We start from the raw sequence: 23156 nt of genomic DNA, 5'->3' as shown, positions 1-23156 counted from the left end.
GGCAGGGTGGTGTGGACTAGGTGACCTCTGAAGTTCTTCCAGCCCAAACCATTCTATGGTTCATCTTCACTGTGTGGCCAAATGCCAGTTACCTTTTATGAAACCTTACTGGTGTGTAGCCACACAAGGCTAAATACCGAAGTTGCCTCTATTTTCTTTATCTTCGTCTTGTTCTCTTGACTGTAAATGACTTGGGCTAAAAGCTTTGCTGCACCTTATCCTCACATATTTGACCTATGTTTCTGCAGACTACTGGTTACTTGAGTATCATGATTGAGAGACTCCTCCTTTCCCATGACTGCAGAGTGGCCAGGTTCTGCAACCAAGTGCAGGAAAACATGTTTTTGAGTAAAGATTAACTTTATTGTCATGTCATGTAAGGTTGCAGGCACTTAGAGGCTTCTGTACATCTATGCTTGCATTGCACTATTCAGTTACTGTGTTCAGCAATTGAGGGGGATAAATTGGAGGTTTACTTTTTGTCACAGTATGTTTAGAATAAATTTGCTTTTCCAGTAAATTCTGGAATCTGCTGAGGTAAGAGGTTTGTGCAGAGTTATTTACTCAGATTTACTTAATGTACATGCTTTTAACTTGTGATGCTTTATTTTTGGTCTTTTCAGTGCTTGAGAATATGAAACAGTGACAAGATTACTGCTATTTAAAGGTGTATAGGGATTTACAAGAAGTAGAGTGTAATGGACATGAGTCCTTACTCTTTAAGAGCTTCCATTCTACATCTCTCAGGGAGGGGTTAGTGAACAAAACTGTAGGTGCTTCTGTTCCAGTTTCTTTGATGTTGCTGATCCTTAGGACTGATTGGTGGTTTTTTGAAGAGAAGTGAAGGAAGACAGAGAGGACTTACAATAATTAGCAGGCTTTCCAAATTTAGTCTGGCCTAGGAGAGACACGAAGTTGGTAATGCAAGAAAGGGTTAAAGCAATTTGGCTGGTTTTCAATCAGCAAGACGGGATGGAGGAGGATCAAGGTTAATAAAACTGTTGTGAAATTGGTTGGGGGAAAAAAGGAAACAAACCAGCATTGCTTACAGAGTATGAATGAGTGACTGACTAAACATATGAACCAGGTTGTTTGGATGATACCATACTCCAGCTAATCATGTCTGACAAAGGCTATCTTATTTTTATTTAGAGACAGTTTCACTGAGAGTTTATTCTTTTGGATGAGAGAAGTTGCTATTAGCCCTCTGACATGAAAACACTTCTGGTGGTACTAAGTTTGGGTCCTTGCTGCTGCACATTCGTTTGATCAGATGGAAGAGTGCTATCAAAGGCACAAACACACAGGGAAGGAGAGCTAACAGCACACAGATGGCCAGTATCCATGGCGGATAAACTTTCTCCTCTTTCATAGGGAAGCCTTCCTGTGGAGATAAAAAGGCAACCAAAAGAAATAATTGGTAGGCACACTTAAAGTTTGGTAGAATTTCCATTTGCATTTTCTTAAACTGTTATAATAAGGATAGAAAAGGTTTTACTCTTGCTCTACAATAGTTTTCAGTGGCCAGGACCTCTGTATACCCTTCTTGTGGGTCTGAAGATGGTTGTAAATCATTGACAGTTTCAAAGATTTGTAGCTGGAAGTGTGACACATTCCTAGGGATGCAGGGGTTGCCCAAAGAGTTACCAAACTTTCATCCTCTCTTGGTTAAGCTTGGATTATTTTTCTGAGTACTAAAATCTGAACTGGCCTCAGTAATTACCAAGCCTGCTTTTTGCCAAATAGGAAAGATTCCTATGGGAGAGTTCAAGGGAATGATGATAAAGCAATTTCTGCAAGTCTGTAGCTGAGTTTTATTTTGGGATGATAGATGCTTCAAGGCATTTGGAGGAGTCACTGATACTGGATAATCCTCAGGCAGTTTAAGGCCAGAATCTTCAGATCTCTTAGCAGGGTGTATTTGACAGGGATCCAAGAAACTGCAACCAATGTGAGACAGTACTGTCCAGCTCCAGTGTTCTCAGCTTTGATGTATCTTTGGTGCCCAGTTAACCAATGCTATTACTGGACCACTGCCTCCCTCCCTTCCTCCCTGCTTGTCAAAAGTACCTATTCATGTATTCATCAGGGCCACAGAGATACTGGTAGTTCTCACAGAGAAATATTTTCATCCCTGGCATCTGCCATGCAGCTCTAAAGCTCTGCTCATGCATTTGTTCCACCTCTGAACACCCTGCAAGTATGGAACTGTCTGAGAGAGAATTCACTTCAGCAGTTCTCTGCATTACACACATCTGTGAGAAGCATGAACACAGGCTCTGCAGGACTCCTCAAGAAGAGGCTCTGTGAGCAGAAACACATTTAGTTATGGGTAACCTCTGTGCACACTGGAGACTTCTCATTCTGAGCACTGCATCACTTCAGGCTGCATTATGCAGTAGATGGCAAGGATTATAAAGGATAGTAAGGCAGAAAAGTATACAGCTCTTGCTGTTGTGAGACATTCTGAAAATATTGTGGAACATACATATTCAGGGTTCCAGGCTGCATAGGTTGGTGAGTTCTGTATCTGAAGCATCACGAAGGCCATGAAGACAATGAGCAGGAGCAGAGGGCTGATAAACCTCCACGTGATCTGCCAGTAGAGATTGGGTTTTCGTCCGGTCATCTGTTTCAAATCTTTACTGAACCTTTTAAGAGGAGGCATATTTGTGATGGTGGCAGGTTTGAGTGGTAACAGTTTCACTTTTCATATTTTTCTCTGAAGTTTTAAATACATGGTACAACTCCATAAATCTTTCTGTTCCATACCCTTCCTTAATAACTTGCCAATAAAGTAAGTCTTTACCAATGTCTATCGAGGATCAGTAACGTGTTACATTGTCATAGAATCATAGAATCAACAAGGTTGGAAAAGACCTCAAAGATCATCAAGTCCAACCTGTCACCACAGACCTCATGACTACTAGACCATGGTACCAAGCGCCACATCCAATCCCCTCTGGAACACCTTCAGGGATGGTGATTCTACCACCTCCCTGGGCAGCACATTCCAATGGCTAACAACTCTCTCGGTGAAGAACTTTCTCCTCACCTCCAGCCTAAACTTCCCCTGGCACAGTTTGAGACTGTGTTCTCTTGTTCTGGTGCTGATTGCCTGGGAGAAGAGATGAACTCCCTCCTGGCCACAACCACCCTTCAAGAAGTTGTAGACAATAAGGTCTCCCCTGAGCCTCCTCCAGGCTAAACAATCCCAGCTGCCTCAGCCTCTCCTCATAGGGCTTGTGCTCCAGACCTCTCCCCAGACTCGTTGCCCTTCTCTGGACACGTTCAAGTGTCTCAATGTCCTTCTTAAATTGAGGGGCCCAGAACTGGACACAGTACAGTACACGCTGTCAATTGACATTACCTGAGCACCTAGTCTGAGCTTTCTAAGCACAAATAAATGATGAAAATATTACAGCAGTTTTGAAGAACTGTTCAAATTATTGTTAAAACAAAGACAATCACCAAACACAGCTTGTTAGGAGGAAGCCTGAAGTAAGCAGCACCAAATAAATCATAACAGGTCAGAGACAAAATTACTGCAACCTGAGCCAGCTTCCTCTGCAGTGAGTAGTGGCAGTTGTTTGGACATAGAATCATAGAATCAATAAGGTTGGAAAATACCTCAGAGATCATCAAGTTTCTGGCATTTGCAGTTAACAGAGGATGTAGGGAATCTTTTAAACTGAAGAATGAATTTAATTAATGTCTGTGACTGTGAAAACTCTTAGCATGCAGGTTGAGCCTTTTAATGGAGGGGATGTAAGCAACTGCATGCTGCTTACTGTGAGGTTTGATGGGGAAAATAAAGATAAATGAAAAATACAAAAGTAAAGAAGACAACAGAAGGACATTTGAGGAAAATGGTGTCACTCCCATTGTCCAGAGAGCTACAATGGCTGTTGACTTTCTAGCTTAATACTTAGACCAACTTCCCCTCCCCCACTAACCCCTTCCATGAGTGCTTTGAAGAGATTATCCTTCCTATTTTACTAATATAGGAGACTTGATCCAAAGAGTGACTCCATTCACAGACCTGGTAAGTGCTACAGAAACCAGTTAGTGTTGCATGCCTATATGTAACCTACATGGATTGAGAGGGAAATTGATGTTTTCTCACATTATACCATTTCTCACTGGTTTCTCACTCCCTTCTCCCTGGTTTCCAACGTACCTTTTCATTTTATAGATGTACACAACCCCAACCACTTCAAAGAAAGCGATGACCAGAAGAGGCAAGGAACTTGCATAGCTGTCAAAAATGTCAATCCAGTAACTCCCTGAACCCAGTGTGAAACACAGAGCAATGAGGAAGCAAACCAGACATATTATACCTGAAAGGGGCGGGGAAACAATGTATTTTTATTATTGCAGTAGTGAACTGAACTTTTGAAGTATATTTTTTATCTAAATAGTTTTCACTCTTGTCCTAGGGACTTTTTACTCTCTCTCCCTCCATGGAACTACAACAAGCTGGTTTTGACTTAGCTGATGTTGCTTCCTAAACTCAGCTTTCCCTTGTGTGTTGGCCAAGAGGCAACACAGTGTTGCAGGAGGAATGCATTTGTGTGACTTGGAGCATCCTTTAGTGGTTAGTAAGTTCAGCAGACAGCCTGGGCTGCTGTAAATAATTTGTTTCTGTGTAAGAAGCAGTAAAATGAGAAGGATATAATTTAAGCTGCTCTATGAAGACCCTAAAAAGGCATAAGGCATGACAGCAATAGTCCCCATAGGAATTTAAAGGGGCACACTGCAAGGGTGTTAATCCATTACTTCAAACCGGCAGAAAATTTTCTAGGCCTATTTCACAGCAGGATCTCTCAGACTCCCACTGAGTGTGGTTGTTGAGAAGCAGGTTGCATTCAGTAACTGTCTCTGGTAGAAATATTCCAGTTTGGGGGCAAGAACAGGACTGTGATCTCTTACTCCTTGCTTTCAAAGGGGTAATGTTGTGCTGGGGTGTGCTCACAGTAAATGTGAAGTGCTTTGTAGCAACCTAACCCTGAATGAAACCAGGGTGAATGACCCCAGTTGTGACAATGTAGTAAATTCATGTGCAGCTGGTTATGGCAGACCAGCTGATATCCCTGGCTGCCCTAAAGTGACTGCTTGGTGCCAAAGGCTTGAGTGCAGACAAGGCTCTTCCCAAAGTCTACAACAGCTCAGGGTGAACTCATCTCCAGGAATGGCAGTTTATCAGGCTTTCTTGAACAGCTCTTCCAAGCTAAAGGAAAAACTGACAAAGGCAATATCATGTTGTCATCTGACAGCTTCTGCCATAACTGCTACCTCATCTATGTACTTATCTTCTGCAAACACAATCCACTGCCCTTACTAATCCTATGAGATAACTGAGTTAATATTGCAAATTCTTAATCTTGCTGTGATACTTTTTAAGCAGTTGGTAGTTTGCACTTCAATAAACAAAACAAAGCAAAGACCTTACCAGATAATACCTCTTTGGGTATTGATTTAGATATCATTTGAAGCTCTAGAAGAGGAGTGAAGACTCCCTCGATGTTCCCAAACATAGATGAAAGGCCCAAGCTGAACAACATTATGAAAAACAGGATGGCCCAGGCCTGGGAGCCTGGCATGAGGATGATGGCTTGAGTGAAAACAATGAAAGCCAAGCCAGTTCCTGACACACTCTGCAGAATTCACAAACAGATAAACATAAACATTATGATGGTGTCTTATGTGGATAGAACTATAACACACTTGTGTCCTTCCCTGGAGCCAGGAGTGCTGGGTGGCCTGTGGCAGGTAGCAGTTTTAAAATTGGGTAGTGAGTAGTGTTAGAGGAAGTTTTCATTTTGAATCCCAGAATCAACCAGGTTGGAAAAGACCTCAGAGATCATCAAGCCCAACCTATCACCTAATACCTAACACCTCATGACAACTAAACCAGGGCTCCAAGTGCCACATCCAGTCCCCTCTTGAACACCTCCAGCGATGGTGACTCCACCACCTCCCTGGGCAGCACATTCCAATGGCCAATCTCTCTTTCTGTGAAGAACTTTCTCATCACCTTGAGCCTAAACTTCCCCTGGTGCAGCTTGAGACTGTGTCCTCTTGTTCTGGTGCTGGTTGCCTGGGAGAAGAGACCACCTGGCTATGACCTCCTTTCAGGTAGTTGTAGAGAGAGCAATAAGGACTCCCCTGAGGCTCCTCTTGTCCAGGCTAAACCCTCCCAGCTCCCTCAGCCCCTCCTCACAGGGCTTGTGTCCACCCTTTTGTCCTAAGAGTTGTGTTTTTATTTTTTATTTTCTCTCAAGCTCCTTTCATTTTGTTCTCTCCTGCAACTATGGCCCCATTTTTATTGATTATTTTTTCTCATTTCTCATTAGGTAATAATGACTTACAACAAGGAAGTACAAATGGATGAGTAGTGAATGAGTGTTATAGGACCGGGTGGGAGGCACTGGAGCAATTGGAATGAAGTTGAAGAAGTAAACACAGGAGAAAAATCTGTGAAAGAAGGGAAAGGGTGGGGATCACGATGTATTTTGGTGGGGTAGAGGGAGGTTGGAGGTAAAACAACATGTTGGTGAGATCCTGTGCAGAGAAGAGGAAAACCAGAAAGGACAAGAGGCTGCACCCAAAGGGTGGCTGTCAATGGGTCCCTGTCCAGGTGGAGGCCAGTGACAAGTGGAGTCCCTCAGGGATCAGTACTGGGACCAGTCTTGTTTAACATCTTTGTTGGTGACATGGACAGTGGCATTGAGTGCACCCTCAGCAAGTTTGCTGATGACACCAAGCTGTGTGGTGCAGCAGACATGCTGGAGGGAAGGGAGGCCATCCAGAGGGACCTTGACAGGCTGGAGAGTTGGGCCCATGACAATGTCATGAGGTTCAACAAGACCAAGTGCAGGACCAAGACCTGCATCTGGGTGGGGACAATCCCAGTCACTGATATAGGCTGGGCAGCAACTGGCTTGAGAGCAGCTCTGAAGAAAAGGACCCTAGGGGTGCTGGGGGATGAGAAGCTCAACATGAGCCACTAGTGTGCACTTGCAGCCCAGAAAGCCAATCAGATCCTGGGCTGCATCAAGAGAAACATACCCAGCAGGTCAAGGGAGGTGATTCTCCCCCTCTACTCTGCTCTGGTGAGACCCAACCTGGAGAACTCTGTCCAGTTCTGGAGCCCCTATTACAGGAAGGATCTGGAGGTGCTGGAACACGTCCAGAGAAGGGCCATGAGGATGATCAGAGGGCTGGAGCACCAATCCTATGAGGACAGACTGAGGGAGTTGGGGCTGTTCACTCAGGAGAAGAGAAGGCTCTGAGGAGACCTAATTGTGGTCTTCCAGTATCTGAAGGGGGCCTACAAGAAAGCTGGGGAGGGTCTTTTGAGGGTGTCAGGTTGAGAACTAGGGGGGGATAGAACAAAACTAGAAATGGGTAGATTCAGATTGGATTTTAGGAAGAAGTTCTTCCCCATGAGGGTGGTGAGACACTGGAACAGGTTGCCCAGGGAGGTGGTGGAAGCCTCATCCCTGGAGGTTTTTAAGGCCAGGCTGGATGTGGCTGTGAGCAACCTGATGTAGTGTGAGGTGTACCGGGTTGGAACTAAATGATCCTAGAGGTCCCTTCCAACCCTAACAATTCTATGATTAGAAAGATGGGGAAAGTGACCAGTTTCATCGATTCTGTGCTATTTTCCTAAACAGGGATTTAGGAAACTCCCATTCAGCATTTTTTTCCACAATCCTTCAGCTAGAAGTTTTGCTCTGTTGTGCTTATTCCTATAAACCAAAGTGTCCAGCTTTGTGATGGTAAGGTGTAATTAACAGCGAGCTTTGAGCTCAGGCTGTCACACAGCAGTGTTAGTTCAGATTTTGAAATGTTGTTTTGTTTCCTGATTGTATTCAATACATTCATTACAGGTAAAGTACAAGTGCTTTGAAAGAAAAAGGAAGATGTTAGCCTTCCTACCTAGAATAGCCTACCCTTCCTAAGGGTTACTTTGTTGGAAGTACCTGATCAAGAAATTCTTGAAGGTCACAGCTTTTCAGTTTGAGGCCAGCAATTTTTTCTGGATGTGATGAATTTAGGAAACTAATCCAAGCTGTGTAGTTCTGTCTCACAATGCTTTCTTCTGGAAGATCAAACATATTGATGATACCGTTGATGTTCCTGCAGAGAAGCCAACACTTCATCACTTTAAATGTTTGCAGAGGATGTGGTTAGAAATGTTGTGGCAGGTGGGTAGTAGTTTTAGGCGATGCCTTTAAAATGTAGCTGCAGATTTCGAGCAGAAAAGTAGAAGGATATAAACAAATCACTACTGGGTGCGAAAAGGAAAACAGAAGATTATTCTAAACAAATTCATTGGATGGATATCTGGGATAATATGAGCTGTATTACAAAAATTCTTCACATTTCACTTCCATTCCCATTCCTTTTCTCTTCTTTTCTGACCTGGCTGTTTTGCTTCGCCCAGGAGATAACGGTGGTACTGGCTGGCTTTGAGATAAGATTAATGCTGCTTTCTCTCAACTCCTCTTTTCTCTCTCTGGTACAGGGAGGGTGGGGGAGATTTGGGGAGTGGGGGGGGGGTTTGGAGGAGGGGGACAGTGGAGCAGCTTCCCTGGTCTTCTGGACCAGGGGGGTTTCCTTGTTATTTGCTAATTGTAAATATCTGTACAATATTGTAAATCCTGTATATATTCATTGCATTCCATTGTAGGGGGGAGTTTTTACTAGAGTATACTTTTTGCCTCAGGGCAGACCTTATTGCTGTCTACAACTACCTGAAGGGTGGTTGTAGGCAGGAGGAGGTTGGTCTCTTCTACCAGGCAGCCAGCACCAGGACAAGAGGACACAGCATCAAGCTGTACCAGAGGACGTTTAGGTTGGATGTTAGGAAGAAGTTCTTCATAGAAAGAGTGATGGCCCATTGGAATGTGCTGCCCAGGGAGGTGGTGGAGTCACCATCACTGGAAGTGTTTAGGAAGAGACTGGATGGGGTGCTTGGTGCCATGGTTTAGTTGATTAGATGGTGTTGGATGATAGGTTGGACTCGATGATCTCAAAGGTCTCTTCCAACTTGTTTAATTCTATTCTATTCTATTCTATTCTATTCTATTCTATTCTATTCTATTCTACAGCTTCATTTGCTTCTAACTGAGTTAATCTGGCTAAAGTTAATGCTGGGGGAAACCCAGCACACATGTATTAAGTTGTTAACAGAAAGTTGTGTTACTTTCTCTTGTGGTATAAAAGAAAAAATATTAAATGAGGACTTTTATATAAAACAGTTAGGAGAAGATATTCAGATGATCACAGAATTGTCAGGGTTGGAAGGGACCTCAAGGATCATCTTCTTCCAACCCCTCTGCCACTAGGTAATGTCTTCTCTTTCAGATACAAACTCTAAGTACTTTATGCATTTGCAGTCTCCAAAACATTTTCCATTTTTATTTGATTAGCTCTCTGGACTAGTTCAACCAATTGTTGTTAGTAACTTAGTGAATCTGGTAGAATTGGAAGGTGTTGTTTTTTTAACTACTTCTGATGCTAGTCTGATATTAGAATAGAATAGAATAGAATAGAATAGAATAGAATAGAATAGAATAGAATAGAATAGAATAGAATAGAATAGAATAGAATAGAATAGAATTAACCAGGTTGGAAAAGACCTTTGCAATCATCAAGTCCAACCTATCATCCAGCACTATCTAATCAACTAAACCATGGCTCCAAGCACCCCATCAAGTCTCCTCTTAAACATCTCCAGTGATGGTGACTCCACCACCTCCCTGGGCAGCACATTCCAATGGGCAATCTCGCTTTCTGTGAAGAACTTCTTTCTGACACCCAGTCCAAACCTCCCCTGGTGCAGCTTGAGACTGTGTCCTCTTGTTCTGGTGCTGGTTGCCTGGGATCTCAGTCTCTCTTCTCAGGAGGGATGCTCAAGTCCTCTAATCATCCTCGTGGCTCTCTGTTGGATTTTCTCTAGCACTTCTCTGTCTTTCTTGAACTGGAGAGCCCAAAACTGGACACAGTATGGCAAGTGTGGTCTTACCAGGGCAGAGTAGAAGGCAGAAGAACCTCCCTAGACCTGCTGGACACACTTTTATTGATGTACTCCAGGATACCATCGGCTCTCTTGGTCACAAGGTCACATTGCTGTCCCATGCCAAACTTGCTGGCCACTAGGACTCTGAGGACTTTCTGTGAAGAACTGCTTCCTAACCTCCAGCCTAAACTTCCCCTGGAGCAGCTTGAGAGTGTGTCCTCTTGTTCTGGTGCTGGTATTGAGATGTTATCCCTGATGCAGTACTTGCAATGGATTTTTTAAAATAATTTGTCTTGCTCCTTAAAAATTATGCCCCCCAGTCACTCTTGTCACAGTGCCATAATACTTACTATTTTTACACCAGACTTCTCCATGCTGATGCTTTTCCTTTTTTTCCTTTTTTAGTGAGAATAAATTCTCTGAAAACTTTTTTGTTGGTTTTTTTTTTTTCTTTTCCCCTCCAAGTAGCAAGGCATTCATTTATGTGTTGAAACCATTTATGTGTTGTGGCCAGCAGGAGCAGGGAAGTCATTGTGCCCTTGTACTCAGCCATGATTAGGCCACACCTTGAGTACTGTGTCCAGTTCTGGCCCCCTTAATTTAAGAAAGACATTGAGACTCTTGAACGTGTCCAGAGAAGGGTAATGAGGCTGGGGAGAGGTCTCCAGCACAAGCCCTATGAGGAGAGGCTGAGGGAGCTGGGATTATTTAGCCTGGAGAAGAGGAGGCTCAGGGGTGACCTCATTGCTCTCTACAACTCCCTGAAGGGAGGTTGTAGCCAGGTGGGTGTTGGTCTCTCCTCCCAGTCAACCAGCACCAGAACACAGAGGACACAATCTCAAACTGTGCCAGGAGAAGTGTAGGCTTGAGGTGAGGAGAAAGTTCTTCACGGAGAGAGTTGTTAGCCATTGGAATGTGCTGCCCAGGGAAGCTGTGGAGTCGCCATCCCTGGATGTGTTCATGAGGGCACTGGGCATGTCACTTGGTGCCATGGTTTACTAGTCATGAGGTGTTGGGTGACAGGTTGGACTTGATGATCTCTGAGGTCTTTTCCAACCTTATTGATTCTATGATTCAATGATTCTATGAAACCACAATATTAACACTGGAAACACAAGTTTCTCACCTGTCCAGGCAGTCCCAGTAGCCTGTGGTTGCTTTAAACCCCAGAACAGAGAAGACTGGGATGGAGGCATAGAGGGATGTCATGCTGTTCACAATTGCAACTGTCACAGCATCCTTCTCACAGTCATTGCTAGAAAAAGCATTCAAACAAGTGGAGTGACTGAAAAAAGGGCAGCATTTAATCTGTGATTCTCTTGGACATTTCCATAAACTTCATTTTTTTTAGATTCCCCTTCCCCTCTCTGTTACAAAATCCATGTGGCCTTTCAGAAAGACATCAGCTGTTAAGATTCTTAAGAAGAAATTAAGGTCTTTTATCAACAGCCAAAGAAAAGAGATTCGAGGATCCTAGAAAAGTGCACAGAATGCAGCAAGAATGCAGCCAGTTTATAAGGGGTATTATTCTACTTACTTTGGTGGATTGTAGCTTGAGAATGCAATAAGCCCTCCAAAACCCAAAGAGAGGGAGAAGAAAATCTGGGTAGCTGCATCAAGCCATACCCTGGGATTTTTCAGAGTGTTCAGCTGGAATAGTTTGAATAAATGCATGGATTAGGCTTAAATTAATACTATTATCTTTTTCTCCCCCAGTTTCCCTCCCTCATCTGTCTCATTTCACTTCTGAAATTGTAAGTTGTGTTGCCATATAAATACAGTGCCAATGGGAATTTGTACTTGTACAAAATGTGCCAGTAAAAGCAGGCGTTTATGAAGACAGAATTTGGTCTGTTAAAGGTATGTAGTTTGAGCAGAAGCCCTCTGAGGAGAGGCTGAGGGAGCTGGGGTTGTTTAGCCTGGAGAAGAGGAGGCTCAGGGCAGACCTTATTGCTCTCCACAGCTTCCTGAGAGGAGGTTGTAGACAAGTGGGGGTTGGTCTCTTCTTCCAGGCAACCAGCACCAGAACAAGAGGACAAAGTCTCAAGCTGCACCAGGGGAAGTTTAGGCTCAAGATGATGAGAAAGTTCTTTACAGAAAGAGTAATTGGCCATTGGCATGTGCTGCCCAGGGAGGTGGTGGAGTCACCATCCCTGGAGGCATTCAAAGAAGGATTGGATGTGGCACTCAGAGTCATGGTTTAGTTGTCATGAGGTGTTAGGCATTAGGTGGTAGGTTGGACTCAATGATCTCTGAGGTCTTTTCCAACCTGATTGATTCTATGATGCTCTAAAATCAGTTTCATTGCACACTTTTTTTTTTTTTCTAACAATAAAGAGGTGTTTCTAAATGCTAGGCACACAATAGGCACAGCACATTACATTTTTCCTCAATTTATTTCTTTTGGTTAAGCCACACACTGGGTAGGTACCTTACAATTTAAGTCTTCCTAATAGTGCATAAAGAAGTAGTAAACTTTCATTGTTTTAAGACACAAAATGATTCCATGGCTTTCCAAGTTAGCTCCAATTAGCTAATTGAGTGATACACCCCAGGATCCCATTGGTTCTCTTGACCACAAGGGCACATTGCTGTGAGGACTTTTTAGAGTGTCAGGTAATGATAGGACTAGGGGGAATGGAAAAAAACTAGAAATGGGTAGATTCAGATTGGATGTTAGGAAGAACTTCTTCCCCATGAGGGTGGAGAGACACTGGAACAGGTTGCCCAGGGAGGTGGTGGAAGCCTCATCCCTGGAGGTTTTTAAGGCCAGGCTGGATGTGGCTGTGAGCAACCTGATGTAGTGTGAGGTGTCCCTGCCCATGGCAAGAGGTTTGGAACTACATGATCCTTGAGGTCCCTTCCACCCCTAACAATTCTATGATTCTAAGTCTTGCTTTCATTTTGCTAAACCTTTACAATCTTCCTGCAATAAGACAGGTAAAGAAGAAGAAAACAGCACATCCTTGTGAAACGTGCTTTAAAGGTTTCTAAGCTAATGTGGTCTGTGTGGGCCAGGAAAGTGCAAAAAAATCCCCACAAACCAACAACTCCCCTGTACAGCTCACTTTGGAACATCACCTGCAGAGAAGTGTAGCAAGAAAAACCAGGTTTATTTACTGAAGGCAGTGGTGGGAATAGTTCTTCATTATGAGGCTAACAGAAAAGCTGATACTGGTATTGCAGTTTTGGGCTGAAGGGAATAAGACAGAAAGGAAATGTTGCAGTTGCTCGCTTCTTGTCTTTTTGAAGTCCTGGAAGTGCCAAAATCCTCTGTAGCAGTTGGTATGTTAGTTGTCCTATGCTATAATTTACTACACTAGCAATAGCAACACCCATAGCAGGTATCACTTACCAGGCTTTTCCATATTTGTAGATAAAGCATAGCTTCATCACCAAAACCATCTTCAGATGGGTTTTCAAGGATGTGTGCAGGATCTGCTTCCTCAGAGCAACTAATCATTAACTGTAGGCTGATGACTGCTGGAATTTCCTTCTGACTTCTGGTGGCAGTCTACAAAACCATCAAGCTCTTTTTTCATGATGGTCTGCTAACCCTGCCTCCACACTGCAATACTCCCAGGCTTTGTGAATACACATACATCTGGTTTTTGCCTGAAGTTCACTGTGCAGTTATCTTGAGTCCCAAGATGCCTGAGCTCTTCCAGAGGAACCTGACAGGCAGTCTGAAACCAATTGACAACGCACCAAGCACTCTTCTGCTTGAGTTGTCCAATGTGCTATTTTTTCTTAAGATACTGCATTAAGCATTTTTTGTCCAGTCTGGGTCCTACAGGTCAGGTGCTGCCCTGATGGAAAGCAGCTCCACAGAGAAAGACCTCAGAGTCCTAGTGGCCAGCAAGTTTGGCATGGGACAGCAATGTGACCTTGTGACCAAGAGAGCCGATGGTATCCTGGAGTACATCAATAAAAGTGTGTCCAGCAGGTCTAGGGAGGTTCTTCTGCCTTCTACTCTGCCCTGGTAAGACCACACTTGCCATACTGTGTCCAGTTTTGGGCTCCCCAGTTCAAGAAAGACAGAGAAGTGCTAGAGAAAATCCAACAGAGAGCCACGAGGATGATTAGAGGACTTGAGCATCCCTCCTGAGAAGAGAGACTGAGATCCCAGGCAACCAGCACCAGAACAAGAGGACACAGTCTCAAGCTGCACCAGGGGAGGTTTGGACTGGGTGTCAGAAAGAAGTTCTTCACAGAAAGCGAGATTGCCCATTGGAATGGGCTGCCCAGGGAGGTGGTGGAGTCACCATCACTGGAGATGTTTAAGAGGAGACTGGATGGGGTGCTTGGAGCCATGGTTTAGTTGATTAGATAGTGCTGGATGATAGGTTGGACTTGATGATTGCAAAGGTCTTTTCCAACCTGGTTAATTCTATTCTATTCTATTCTATTCTATTCTATTCTATTCTATTCTATTCTATTCTATTCTATTCTATTCTATTCTATTCCATTCCATTCCATTCCATTCCATTCTATCCCTGGGGCTGTTTAGTCTTGAGGAGACTGAGAAGGGATCTGATCAATGTGTATAAACATCTGAGGGGTGGGTGTCAAGCGGAAGAGGCCAAGCTCTTTTTGCTTGTGCACAATAATAAGACAAGAAAAAAACAAGTTCAAGCTTGAACATAGAAGGTTTCACCTCAATATGAGGAGAAACTTATTTACAGTGGGGGTGATGGAGCACTGGAACAGGCTGCCCAGGGAGATTGTAGAGTCTCCTTCTCTGGAGACTTTAAAAACCCACCTGGATGCATTCTTGTGGGGACTACCCTAAGTGATCCTGCTTTGGCAGGGGGTTTGGACTGAATGATCTCTGGAGTTCCTTTCCAACCTCTAATGTACTGTGATACAGAAATCCAAATGCACATCCTGTGCAGACCAAGGTTCTTCTTGAGCTCTGACAGCATTCAGATGAAAAATAGGCAGAGTGCTGCTGTGCTGAGAAGCACCACAGTAGCTGCAGAGGCAGAGGATGATCTGAGGCCATCTGTCAGTGGCTGCTGCATTTTATCCTCGACACTCACTGCTTTTTGGAGCTTTAGAGCATAAAGGCAGAACTGTGATGGCAACCATGTGGTGGGACAATTTGACTTTGCCTTTGGGAAGGTGTAAAGAGGTCCTTCTGAAATAGACAGCATGTGGAGAGATGTGGAACTCCTGACCCTTTGAGAAGATGAAAAAAAATGGGAGAGGGGTACTGCCCAGCAGTTCTCTCTTTTAAGGATAGCTGCAGGAGTGGGGAGAACTGCAGCTATGGAGAGAAACAGGAGTAAGAGAAAATTACTTTCAACCTTAGGCAAAAAACCCAAACCAAACACTTTGCAGAGTAATTCCTCAGTCATTTTCCTTGTGAATTCTTAAAGTTGTGTAAATTCAGTAGCACTAGCAGTGAAATTCTGTTTTTATCATGCATGAAAGAGACATGATTCTGTTTGGGAGGTGTATCAGTTCACTTATATGTTGAAGCCTGAGGCACCCCTAACAAACTTATACCCAGTTTTCCAATATTTTCTGATGTGCTTATTACTGAACTGCTACCAAGTCACTTAATATCAGAGAGCTTGGCTGAGATCTTGGATAGGCAGTTAGATTAGAGCAGCTGGAAAAAGAATATGCAGTATGAGAGCAGAGGGGAAAATATGTTTCTGACTGTAGCAGGAATACTTACATTAGGGGTAAAGAGGTAAGCCAGACCCTCAGTAGCTCCTGGTAGAGTGAGTCCTTGAATAAGGAATATACTTAGGACCAGGTAAGGAAATATTGCTGTTACATAAATTGCCTAATGTAAAGAGGAGAGAGAGACAGTTACTGACAATAACATTGACAAAGCTTATTTATTTCAACGTACAATCCTAATAGTATTAGATAAGGCAGATACAGATGAATGTTACCATCTTTAAAATAAAGCAAAATGTGCTTTTGCAGAACACATTTGTAACAATTGGCCCCTCTGTTCTAGAAGGACAGGGAACTGCTTGAGAGAGTCCAGCATAGAGCCACAGAAGTGATTAAAGGAGTGGAACATCTTCCTTAAGAGGAGACACTGAGGAAGCTGGGGCTCCTTATCTTGGAGGAGAGGAGACTGAGAGTTGACCTCATTCATGTTTATAAAGACATAAAGGGTGGGTGCCAAGAGGATGGAGCCAGGCTCTGTTTGGCGACCACCAATGGCAGGACAAGGGGCAATAGGAACAGGTCATCCTGAGTTCAATAACACAACACTTACAGGATGGCCAAGGGATCAGGCCTAGCCAGCATGGATTTAGGAAGGGCAGGTCCTGCCTGACCAACCTGATCTCCTGATCTCCTTCTATGATCAGGTGACCCGCCTGGTGGATGTGGGGAGGCCTGTGGATGTAGTCTACCTGGACCTCAGCAAGGCCTTTGACACCGTCCCCCATAGCAAACTGCTGGCCAAGCTGTCAGCCCATGGCTTGGACAGGAGCACACTGCGATGGGTTAGGAACTGGCTGGAGGGCCGAGCCCAGAAAGTGGTGGTGAATGGTGCCACATCCAGCTGGCAGCCAGTCACTAGTGGTGTGCCCCAAGGATCAGTGCTGGGCCCTGTGCTCTTTAACATCTTTATTGATGATCTGGATGAGGGCATTGAGTCCATCATCAGTAAATTTGCTGATGACACCAAGCTGGGGGCAAGAGTTGATCTGCTGGAGGGTAGAGAGGCTCTGCAGAGAGACCTCGACAGGCTGGACAGATGGGCAGAATCCAACGGCATGAGATTTATCACATCCAAATGCCGGGTTCTGCACATTGGCCACAACAACCCCATGCAGTGCTACAGGCTGGGGTCAGAGTGGCTAGAGAGCAGCCAGGCAGAGAGGGACCTGGGGGTGCTGGTTGATGGTAGGCTGAACATGAGCCTGCAGTGTGCCCAGGAAGCCAAGAGGGACAATGGCATCCTGGCCTGCATCAAGAACAGTGTGGCCAGCAGGAGCAGGGAGGTCATTCTGCCCCTGTACTCTGCACTGGTTAGGCCACACCTCGAGTACTGTGTCCAGTTCTGGGCCCCTCAGTTTAGGAAGGATGTTGACTTGCTGGAACGAGTCCAGAGAAGAGCAACAAAGTTGGTGAGGGGTTTGGAACACAAGCCCTATGAGGAGAGGCTGAGGGAGCTGGGGCTGCTTAGCCTGGAGAAGAGGAGACTCAGGGGTGACCTTATCACTCTCTACAACTACCTGAAGGGAGGTTGTAGACAGGCTGATGATGGTCTCTTCTCCCAGGCACCCAGTACCAGAACAAGAGGACACAGTCTCAGGCTGCGCCAGGGGAGGTTCAGGTTGGATGTTAGGAAGAAGTTCTATACAGAGAGAGTGATTGCGCTATGGAATGGGTTGCCCGGGGAGGTGGTGGAGTCGCCGCCATTGAGGGTGTTCAGAAGGAGACTTGATGGGGTGCTTGGTGCCATGGGTTAGCTGTTTGGGTGGGTTAATGGGTTGGACACGATGATCTTGAAGGTCTCTTCCAACCTGGTTTGGTTTATTCTAATATTCTAATAAAGGTGGAAGCTGAGGCATAGGAAGTTCCACGGAAACAGCAGGAAGAATAATTTCCTTGTGAGTGTCCTGGAACAGGCTACCCCAGGGGGTTGTGTACTCTCCCTCTCTGGAGATATCCAAGAGCCACTTGGATGAGTTCCTGTATGATCTGGTACAGGTGATCCTGCTCTGGCAGGGGGGATGGACTGGATGATCTTTTGAGGTCCCTTCCAGCCCCTAACATTCTGTGAGTCTGTGAAAATTGCTTTTACAAACTGAGTGAGGGTAGACCAGTAGTGCTGAAGCTTTTGCAATGGAGAAGGTGAGAAGTGCCATTTTGAGCCACCTGTACCACTGTTACTGCTTCTCTGGACAAGGAGCACACATTAGTGCTGTTAGTGGAATAAACAGGTGTGGTAGTGTTAGGCTATGCCTTTGGGTGTAAAAAGGAAAATAAAACAATCCCATTGGAAAAGATAAGGGACTAAATCTAATTGTACCAAAACAATTTCTCTCTCTTCTTGCTTCTTTGCTCTGGGAGAGATACCAACTTGCTTCTGATTGACCTTGGCTGCAGTGTTTTAGTTCAGTCTAACATCTCTATGCTCCTTTCTCTTCTCCCTTTTGTCCAGGGGGTTAAGGGGGAGGCAAGGAGGGATAAGCTAGTAGCTCCCCCTGGTCTCTGACCAAGGGGGTCCTTGTGCTGTTTATTAATTGTAAATACCTGTAAATATTGTAAATGCTGTATATTTTGTCCATATTCATTGCATTCCATTGTAGATTGTAGTTTTGCCTGTAAACACAGCTTTCATTTGCTTCCAACTGAGCTGGTCTGGCAAAGTTAATGTCGGGGGGGGATTTCAACCCACCAAAATGGGGAAGGATTTTCTTGGTGGTGGAATTCATTATCTGGTGAGCAGGATTCTCTTCTCACAGTATCACCAAGGTTGGAAGAGACCTCAAAGGTCATCAAGTCCAACCTGTCACCACAGACCTCATGACTAGACCATGGCACCAAGTGCCACGTCCAATCCCCTCTTGAACACCTCCAGGGACAGTGACTCCACCACCTCCCTGGGCAGCACATTCCAGTGGCTAACAACTCTCTCCATGAAGAACTTTCTCCTCACCTCGAGCCTAAACTTCCCCTGGCGCAGCTTGAGACTGTGTCCTCTTGTTCTGGTGCTGGTTGCCTGGGAGAAAAGACCAACCCCTTCCTGGCTACAACCTCCCTTCAGGTAGTTGTAGAGAGCAATAAAGTCTCTCCTGAGCCTCCTCTTCTCCAGGCTAAACAATCCCAGCTCCCTCAACCTCTTCTCATAGGGCTTGTGCTCAAGGCCTCTCCCCAGCCTCATTGCACTTCTCTGGACCCGTTCAAGTGTAAAGTGTCCTTCTTAAACTGAGGGGCCCAGAAGTGTGGGATAATGCACTTCTCTCTCCTTTCCATACCTTTCCTGTGGTTTCAATTCCTCGGATGGTGCAGAGATAAACAAGTGCCCAGCAAGCTGCTAGGCACAAGATGAGCCACCACTGCAAGGTGCCACTGTCGGTGATGTCGGGAGTTATGTTCAGAGTTTTCCTGTACCAAAAATAATTTACTGCAGTGCTTTCATAACATTCTTCATTGAACTCTGGGTGGGGGGGAGAATAAAAATAAAATGTGGTGAGCATAAGAATAAATTTTAAAATTGGCAATATTTTTCCCACTTAGTGTATGGGTGGGAAACACTACTTCATATGAACAGAGAGCAGCAGAGCTCATCAATGTGCATCTATGTGTATAAATGCCTGAGGGGTGCGTGCCAAGTGGAGGGAGCCAAGCTCTTTTCAGTGGTGCACAATAATAAGACAAGGAACAATGGGTACAAGCTTGTATATAGAAGATTTTGGCTCAAAATGAGGAGAAACTTCTTTACAGTGAGGGTTACGGAGCACTGGAACAGGCTGCCCAGAGAAGTTGTGGAGACTCCTTGTCTGGACACATTCAAAACCTGCCTGGATGCATTCCTGTGCAGACTACCCTAGGTGATTCTGCTTTTGGCAGGGGGGTTGGGCTAGATGGTCTCTGGAGGTCCCTTCCAACTTCTAATGCACTGTGATAGTATGGTACTGTAGCTAAACAAAACAGGATGATCTATTAACAGAGCAAAAGAAACCCTGACAAAGGACATATTAGAACTGTATTTCCATTGTGAAAAAGGTGGTATTAGAATAGAATAGAATAGAATAGAATAGAATAGAATAGAATAGAATAGAATAGAATAGAATAGAATAGAATAGAATAGACCAAGTTGGAAGAGACCTTTGAGATCATCGTGTCCAGCCTATCAATCCTTAGTCTTGTTTTGCTCTTATTCTTCTGTAAAAAAAGCCATAGCTGGACTGCCAAGTAGTAAAAATGGACTAGAAAATGCAGATAACTTTGGAAGTAATCTGCAAATGATGATGTTTCAATTGAATGGTTGCAGCAAATCCCAGCCAGGACAGTGGAAGAGGTCCCTGGGTTTAAAGTTTTTAAATACTGCAGAAATTCCAGCAGGGGAAGTGACCTCCAGGTGTGTGGTGTACTGATTCAGCCAAGTGATTCTCCAGTTAAAAATTTGCACTTGAAATTGTGGCCAACACCTGAAGCTGGTGATCCTCTTTCAGTGTCTGAGGACACTCATGTGCTGACACTTGCTGTTGTCCTCTCCTCATCTCTGAATTAAAAGAATCAGCACCTGGACGTACACTGACCAGTGCAATCCCACTTCCCTCTTGCTATACAGTCACTGGCTATCAAATGCTACAGTCTAAAAGTTGTAGCAGGGTATATGAGTAATGAACTATGCAGTGGGAAGCTTTGATGCTCTTGTCTGTTTAGTGACAGCTGAAGTACATGAGACTGAAATCATCATAGAATCATAGAATCCATAAGGTTGGAAAAGACCTCAGATATCATCAAGTCCAACTTGTCACCTAATGCCTAACACCTCATGACAACTAAACCATGGCTTCAAGTGCCACGTCCAATCCTTTTTTGAACACCTCCAGGGATGGTGACTGCGCCACCTCCCTGGGCAGCACATTCCAATGGCAAATTACTCTTTCTGTGAAGAACTTTCTCCTCACCTTGAGCCTAAACTTCCCCTGGCACAGCTTGAGAATGTGTCCTCTTGTTCTGGTGCTGGTTGCCTGGGAGAAGAGCCCAATCCCCCCCTGGCTACAACCTCCCTTCAGGGAGTTGTAGAGAGCAATAAGGTCTCCCCTGAGCCTCCTCCAGGCTAAACAACCCGAGAAATAAAGCTATGTTAGCCTGCACTCCACTTAAGCCTGGTGGATGGGAACAGTTACTGCTTTATTCAGTTTGCAACTAGGCCCCTGGAGTGAGCATTGCAATCAGGATGGAGAAGCATAGGTTCTCAGCACTGGTGTTGAAAAATCTATCCTTAACTCAATATTGTTTTCTAATAGATGATTGACTGAAAACAGTTTTCTATATACCCAACCAGCTGATTGATCTCCAAAAGCAAGTTTGGAAAACATTTCTTAAGGCCCAAATAATTTTCTTTACTTCTGTAAAAAAAGATGAGGCATGCCTGCCTGTCTTATTGTCTTCCTAATCTAGACTAGTTCTAAAGTCTCCAAATATAAATTAAATTCTGCTATTTTTTAAAACTCTTTTTGTTAGCCTCTTACTCAATTCATATTCCTTGCTCTGCCCTGAAACTTATTGTCTCTCATTCTCTGAACAAGACAGAAACTGAAAAATATAATGTTGAAGATCTGTGAACAATCTTCCTTATCCTGCTCAGGTGCATTATCTGTCTTTGGCTTTGCTAAGGGTTTGAAGTATTTTCTCTGCTACTTCAAAAGAGTTTGGCTTTAGTTGCTCCTTTGGTTGTTCCTGTGAGGAGGATGAGTTTGAGTGGGGCTGTTACCCTCTTAGCTTTATGATGCAACCACAAACCAGATCTTGTGCACAATTCAGGGCCATATAAAATGTGCCTTCTGGACGAGGTGATTGAGTCCATCATCAGTAAGTTTGCAGATGACACCAAGCTGGGGGCAGGTGTGGATCTGTTAGAGGGTAGGAGAACTCTGCAGTGGGACCTTGACAGGCTGGACAGATGGGCAGAGTCCAAGGGCATGACATTTAACACATCTAAGTGCCGGGTTCTACACACAGTCCACAACAACCCTGAGCAGTGTTACAAGCTGGGGTTAGAGTGGCTGGAGAGCAGCCAGGCAGAAAGGGACCTGGGGGTACTGGTTGATAGTAGGCTGAACATGAGCCAGCAGTGTGCCCAGGTGATCAAGAAGGCCAATGGCATCCTGGCCTGGATCAGGAACATTGTGGCCAGCAGGAGCAGGGAAGCCATTCTGCCCTGTACTCAGCAGTGGTTAGGCCACACCTTGAGTCCTGTGTCCAGTTCTGGGTCCTTCAGTCTAGGAAAGACGTTGAGTTGCTGCAAAAAGTGCCCAGAGAAAGGCAACAAAGCTGGGGAGGGTTTTGAAGCACAGCCCTATGAGGAGAGGCTGAGGGAGCTGGGGTTGTTTAACCTGGAGAGGAGGAGGCTCAGAGGAGACCTTCTTGCTCTCTCCAACTCCCTGAAGGAAGGTTATAGCCAGGTGGGGGCTGGTGTCTTCTCCCAGGCAACCAGCACCAGAACAAGAAGACACAGTCTCAAGCTGCACCAGGGGAGGTTTAGGCTGGATGTTAGGAAGAAGTTCTTCATAGAAAGAGAGATTGCCCATTGGAATGGGCTGCCCAGGGTGGTGGTGGAGTCACCATCACTGGAAGTGTTTAGGAAGAGACTTGATGGGGTGCTTGGTGCCATGGTTTAGTTGTTTAGACAGTGTTGGATGATCTCAAATGTCTCTTCCAACCTGGTCTATTCTATTCTATTCTATTCTATTCTATTCTATTCTATTCTATTCTATTCTATTCTATTCTATTCTCAGGGGTTTCTTGGTTAGCTACTCTAGGAAGCTTTCTTCTCAGATATGTAAAAGTAGTTTCAGCAATCTACAGGCAGAAAGTAAAGTTCTCTAGGAGGGTTGTGTTTCCTGCTCTGACAATCAGGCTAGCCTTTCTCAGCACATCCTGGCAAATGAACTTCATGATTTCTGTAAGAGCTTGTTATGAGTCATAGCCAATGCATCACAACCTAATGGAATCTCAAAAGTCTCCTTTAAAGCACTTACTGGAAAATGTAGTCATAAAATTGCTTCTTAATTATGCTGACAATATCAAGTGGTTTATTACAGCAGCCACGTGTGTCTTGATAAAGGATATTTCTCCAGTATCAGAAAGCTCAGGATGCTCTGTCAGACTGGGATTTATATCATATCACAAGGCCAAAAAACCTCAACCCAACCCACCAACCAAAAAGGCCACAAAGCAAAAAAAAACCTCTTCCTTTTCTGCCTTGCTGTCCCCTGATGTTTGTGATCCTCCTTTTGCTAGCAGTGATGCTCCAAGAGGTAGTTACCTGTTCTGTTTTCATTTAGAGGACAAACACTCCAAGGAAGAGGTTCTTGAAAGGAGTTTATGAAATACCACATCACCCAGGTTAAAACAGTGTTGTAGTATAAGCTCACAAGAAGTGACACCATCCACGAACCAACCCCTG

The 23156-nt window shown here is 44.5% G+C and overlaps 1 protein-coding gene across 2 annotated transcripts in view; it reads right to left on the bottom strand.

Moving 5' to 3' along the window:
- Positions 1 to 584: 584 nt before the first annotated feature.
- LOC137445754 (sodium-dependent neutral amino acid transporter B(0)AT3-like) overlaps positions 585 to 23156 on the bottom strand; it is a 38399-nt gene continuing 15827 nt past the window's right edge. Inside the window, exons 3-12 of one of the 2 annotated variants that reach the window (XM_068147750.1) lie at positions 23016 to 23153; positions 18991 to 19172; positions 15717 to 15827; positions 11568 to 11680; positions 11157 to 11285; positions 7989 to 8145; positions 5453 to 5657; positions 4181 to 4340; positions 2489 to 2651; positions 585 to 1384 (exon numbers count right to left, since the gene is read on the bottom strand). In XM_068147750.1, coding sequence (XP_068003851.1) covers positions 1172 to 1384; positions 2489 to 2651; positions 4181 to 4340; positions 5453 to 5657; positions 7989 to 8145; positions 11157 to 11285; positions 11568 to 11680; positions 15717 to 15827; positions 18991 to 19172; positions 23016 to 23153 — 1571 coding nt within the window. In that variant the 3' untranslated portion in view covers positions 585 to 1171. The remainder of the gene's footprint in view (positions 1385 to 2488; positions 2652 to 4180; positions 4341 to 5452; positions 5658 to 7988; positions 8146 to 11156; positions 11286 to 11567; positions 11681 to 15716; positions 15828 to 18990; positions 19173 to 23015; positions 23154 to 23156) is intronic. The other variant, XM_068147752.1, reaches the window with a different exon arrangement.

The sequence above is a fragment of the Melanerpes formicivorus genome, unplaced genomic scaffold (genome assembly GCF_026170545.1).
Source record: "Melanerpes formicivorus ecotype bairdi unplaced genomic scaffold, bMelFor1.0.p_v2 SCAF_15, whole genome shotgun sequence".
Classification (NCBI taxonomy): Eukaryota; Metazoa; Chordata; class Aves; order Piciformes; family Picidae; genus Melanerpes; species Melanerpes formicivorus.
This window is presented reverse-complemented; position numbering and strand designations above follow the sequence as displayed.